Source organism: Octopus bimaculoides, chromosome 1 (assembly GCF_001194135.2).
Source record: "Octopus bimaculoides isolate UCB-OBI-ISO-001 chromosome 1, ASM119413v2, whole genome shotgun sequence".
Classification (NCBI taxonomy): Eukaryota; Metazoa; Mollusca; class Cephalopoda; order Octopoda; family Octopodidae; genus Octopus; species Octopus bimaculoides.
Window position 1 is genome coordinate 88,039,747 of NC_068981.1, and position 5,153 is coordinate 88,044,899.

Below are 5,153 nucleotides of genomic sequence, written 5' to 3' on the forward strand. Positions count from 1 at the left end.
GCTGTAGAAACTCTGCCAAATCAGATTGGAGCCTGGTGTAGCCATCTGGTTCACCAGTCCTCAGTCAAGTCATCCAACTCATGCTAGCATGGAAAGCGGACGTTAAACAATGATGATGATATACATACACACACATGTAGATATACATACATGAACACATACATGTAGATATATATATATATATATATATATATATATACACATACATACATACATATACATGTAGATATGTATATATATATGCAGGAACAGGAGATATGGCAAGTATTTAACATGCTTCTGACCCACAGTGAAGAAAAATAGACGCTAGTCCTAACATCTCTAGAATTGATGCAAAGAGTAACTCTATGGAAAGGCAATGTTTACTGCCACTCAACATAACTGTTTCGTATGGAAGAATGTTATTACTCTTTTTAGATCCCAGGAGAACACCTCCTCCAGCTGGTTAATGACAACCTGTATCTGATATATTGCAAGGAGGGGAGAAAACCTCCATCATCTTAGTAGAGTTACTACTTGCATCTCTTATAGAGATTTTAGAACTAGCTACTTTGCTTGTTGCAAGATCAGCAACAGAATGTCGCTTATTCTTCTATATATATTGCACTACAGGGTGAATGACTGCCATCTCTAGCGGACAGTACTAAGGAAGGGCAAATACCCTGAAACCAGGCTGGTCTACTGGTTCTGTCAAATTGCTAGATGGTGGGTGTTTGCTTCTCTGTTTGCAATATATCAGAGACTGGTTGTGTTGCTAACCAGTTGGAGGAGGTGTTTTCTTGGGATTAAAAAAGAATAGTAATGTTCCATACGGAACAGCCATGTTGAAGTGGCAACAAACATTACTAGATGAATATTATCTGTAAAACGAACAAGGCATGAGATCAGCTCCACTAATTCTATTTCAGGGAAGTTTCAGATCAAGTGGCTGTAGTAAAAAATTTTTGAAAAAATGTCAAAAATATCTGTTCAGTTTTGGCACAGATTTATTTAGCTACAGAGATGCCATATTATGCAGCAACTCCTATCTCATTTGATTTTGCGTGACAACCAACACAATCAACTTCAAATATATATTTTGTGGCAATTATTTACCAATAGAGAAAAAAAAAACAAACAGAAAAACACTAACAAGATAATATCTATAATTTCCAAGTCAACATCCACCCCCATACATATATACATACATGCATACATACATACATACATGCATACATACATACGTACACATATACATTTATGTGTCATCTACTAAACATCATCAACAAAGCATTACTTCCATCCACAGAACACACATAGTAACAGTATAACAACAGGTGTGATAGATGACGTGTATTATTATGCCACAGCACATCTGTCATAACAATTATTTTTTGATCCATCTATACCATTAATCTTTTCCCTTGTATTACTTTTAAACTGTAGAAGGCCAGCTGTGCAAGAGAAATGCCATTGCTTTTATTGTATTTTTATGTAGCCTACTTTGTTGTAACTTTAGATAGATTGAAAATTAATCATTTTAAAAATCAAAAAGGCCCTGAAAGTTGCTAGGAGTGTATAAGAGCCAATACTTCAGCAAACAGAAGATAGATTTTTTTCCTTAATAAGATGACAGTCTATCACAAATGTGAGTACTAGAAGATCTGGTATTTTTGATAAGTGAGCAATTGTGTGCTTAATAAGTTTGTTTCCAAACCATGTAGTCTTGGGTTCAGTTCCACTAAGCATCACCTTGGGCAAGTGTTTTTTACTATAACACCAGGCTGACTAAATCCTTGTGAGTAGATTTGGTAGATGGAAACTGAAAGGACCTATGTGTGTGTGTATATGTATGTGTGCATGCACCCTTATTTAGATGCCACATGATGCTTGTAAATGAGCATCATCATACAAGTGATAGTCATTTTCAGTCTTCTGTGTGTGTGTGTGTGTGTGTGTGTGTGTGATCACTGCTTGGTAACTGGTGTTGGTTTATGCCCCTATAACATAGCAATATGGCAAAAAAGACCAACAGAATAAGTACTGCACTAAAACAAGAAAGAAAAAAACTGAGGTTGATTTATTTGACTAAAATTCTTCAAGGCAGTGTTCAAGCATGGCCACAGTCTGATGACTGAAACAAATAAAAGCTATATATATCAGAAGATATTCAAAACAAAATAGCAAAGATAGCTTTAGAAACATAAAAATGAAATTGTCACAAAATAAAAATTTTGTACATTAAATACTAAAGAAACTTTTGAATATTAATCATTCCTATTATATACTGATATAGTCAACTCGCTGCCAAAACAACGATAAAAAGTTTGAGAAGGTTTCCTTTAAAAATACAAAGAAAGAAAACAAAAATAAACAAATAAAAACAAAAAGGTTAGGAAATGTCACATATGACTTACAGTCCAAGCTGGAGATCCTCAATAGGTCCAACAATCACCTCCATTTCACTGAGCTGTGAAGGTGATGGGCTCAAAGATGGCTCTTCACTCACAGCTGCTGTAGGTTTATAACTCAAGCCTGTAACTAATAAATAAAATACAATAGCTGTTAGAAAGAAACGCCTGTGAAAGACATCTAGAGAAAGACACAACAGATAAGATAGTCACTCATTCAATTATTACATAGTGTTGTCATTTCTGTGGAAAGCAGCTATTATCTTCTTAGAAACCAATGGCATATCTTACACTTTAGATATACTTTGTTGTGTGGTTCTAGACTGTATCGAAACATAAATGTACATAGATAAGTATAAAAGTCACATTCCAAGAAAACCACAAATTCATATTTGTGTCAGCTAATTAAGAATTGAGAGGCCCTAGCCCTACCACAACAGAAAAGCTTCTGCTTTTCTGAAAATTGTTAACTATATTCATCTCTACATCTAAAAGCCATTTGAAGCTCACACACACACCTCAGTTCTTCATCTCATTCTCATTGTATTTTACCAACTCAGATTATAGATTATTATATGTATAGTCTTTTTCTTGATCTTTTTTCCTCTATAACTCTGTCTCTTATATTTACCCTCCAGTGTGCCATAACATCTCTTACATTAGTAGTGGATACACTGTGGGAAAATAAAGATGTAAACCAATAGAATAGGATAGATAATCTTGCCTCCTTCAAAAGCACATGATGAGGCATTCACTGAGCTAATCAAAGTAACAAGCTTCTGACTTGTATTTTATAATCTTGGACAATATTCACTTAAAATCTTCAAATTATCTAGAAATATTAACCTCACCATCACTTATGATCTTTTCTGGTGAGTTTTATAAAATTAAAACCATAAGCCAAAGCAAAACACTAAATCTGATCAATATCAAACTCTCCACAAATTCAAATAAGGTGTACAACAGAATATGACTCAAACATCTGGGACAGTATTGCTGCCACACACACACACACACACAAATATCCTGGACTGAAAAAAAAAAGCTAGTCAATGGATTGGCAATGATCCACTAACTGACACAGTCCAACCTCTAACCCATAGATGTGCAGGCTCTTCACTCCACTTTTCAATTGCTACTACAACAGTGGACTTTGCTCCTCAGAGTAAACATTTCCACCTCTTCTAATCATTCATTCCATGCCTTTCTTCATAGGTCCCCCATGCTAACCACTTTGGTCAATCCTTCTTTCCCATAACATCAAACTGCTCAGATTTCCTCTCTAACATTTTTCCCTCTACAATTGTTGATTTACAACTGTTGTTCAAACTATGTTGTGACATCTCCAGTGGCAACCTGGTGTCTTCAGCTGCCAGCCCAGGCTTCACTGCTCATCAAGTCAAGAAGGGCAAAATGTCAAAGTATCAGTCACTCTGTGACAGATTTGAAGTCAAGCCTGTGGCAGTGGAAACCTCATTCTTGGCCCTCAGACTATATTTCTGCTGACTGCTGTCAGGGCAGAGTTGGCTATCTGCAAATGTGAGCCTCACGAGTCGGAGTAGTTGTTCCAATGCATCTCTCTAGCCATCCTCTGGGACAACACCTTTTCCATTTTGTTCATGGGGACAATGAGGTGAACTGACAAGTCTTTTTAGTTATAGCTGTTGTATCTCTTAAGAGATAAATAAAATATATCAAAATATATTAAAACAAAATCACTGTAACCACTCTCAGAGGATCTGTGAAGGCAATGCTTACAAGCTTTTTATCCTATCTAAAACCATAAAAAAACAAAAAAAACAAAACCACTTACCAGCATCTTCTTTGTCAGTAGAATATTTATTCACACTGATACTTGCTTGACCTATAAATAAAAAAAAAACATGATTATCATCATCACCATTATTGTGATCATTATTACAGACAGAGAAACAATACCCACTTTTATATTATAATGGAATCATCAATAGGATTATCCCTTGCTGGTACTACAACCATCATCATCAGCACGAACATAATTATTCATACAATCATTACCTCTACTAACATTACAATATTACCAATCATCATTATCATCATAATTGAACCACAAACATCCTTATTAACTCAATCAGTGACCAAGCCATCATCATTATCTTCATTTACCAGACACCATCAAGATCTAGCTGGCAAGAAATAACAGCCAAATTTTACCTCAAATCACACCTTACTGTCTTAGAAAAGGATACATTGGATAATGTGTTGAGCAAAAAGGTGGTATGGTCACAATAGGAAATCCTTTCACGATAAGTATGTTTAATCAGAATTGGTTAGGGGTTAAACAACAACAAAAGTTGTAACAGTTTCCTCAAGACCCAACTTCATGGGCTCCAGTGAAAGAGCCCCAACATAGTTGATCAACCTGTCAGAAATAATCAAAGTCTCCTTCAAATCAAACCTCATTATTTTAAACAAACAAGAACACAAATTAATCCAAAAAATAATAGTTTGCTTTGTCAAATGCCAAATAATTGTAATTCGATATAATACCAAAGTTTATACTAAATCCTTAAGAAGTTGGTTGTTCTAAAATATAGACATTTGTGTATGCACAATTGAGGCAGTATCAAATTAAAATAGCCAGCTATGTATTATACTCAATGTATATACACTGTTAGCTCCCTCTGTCAACCCATCTTCCCAGCAACCCTTCATTGTACCACCCATGATCACCACTCTCTCCTATGTGCCTATCCACACACTCTCCATACCCTCACATATCTA

The 5,153-nt window shown here is 35.3% G+C and overlaps 1 protein-coding gene across 1 annotated transcript in view; it reads right to left on the bottom strand.

Annotated features, from left to right (window-relative positions):
• The window catches only part of LOC106872255 (apoptosis-inducing factor 3), a 115,028-nt gene that overhangs the window by 42,180 nt on the left and 67,695 nt on the right, over positions 1 to 5,153 (bottom strand). The window contains exons 4-5 of the mRNA XM_052966188.1: positions 4,204 to 4,254; positions 2,397 to 2,520 (exon numbers count right to left, since the gene is read on the bottom strand). Coding sequence (XP_052822148.1) covers positions 2,397 to 2,520; positions 4,204 to 4,254 — 175 coding nt within the window. The remainder of the gene's footprint in view (positions 1 to 2,396; positions 2,521 to 4,203; positions 4,255 to 5,153) is intronic.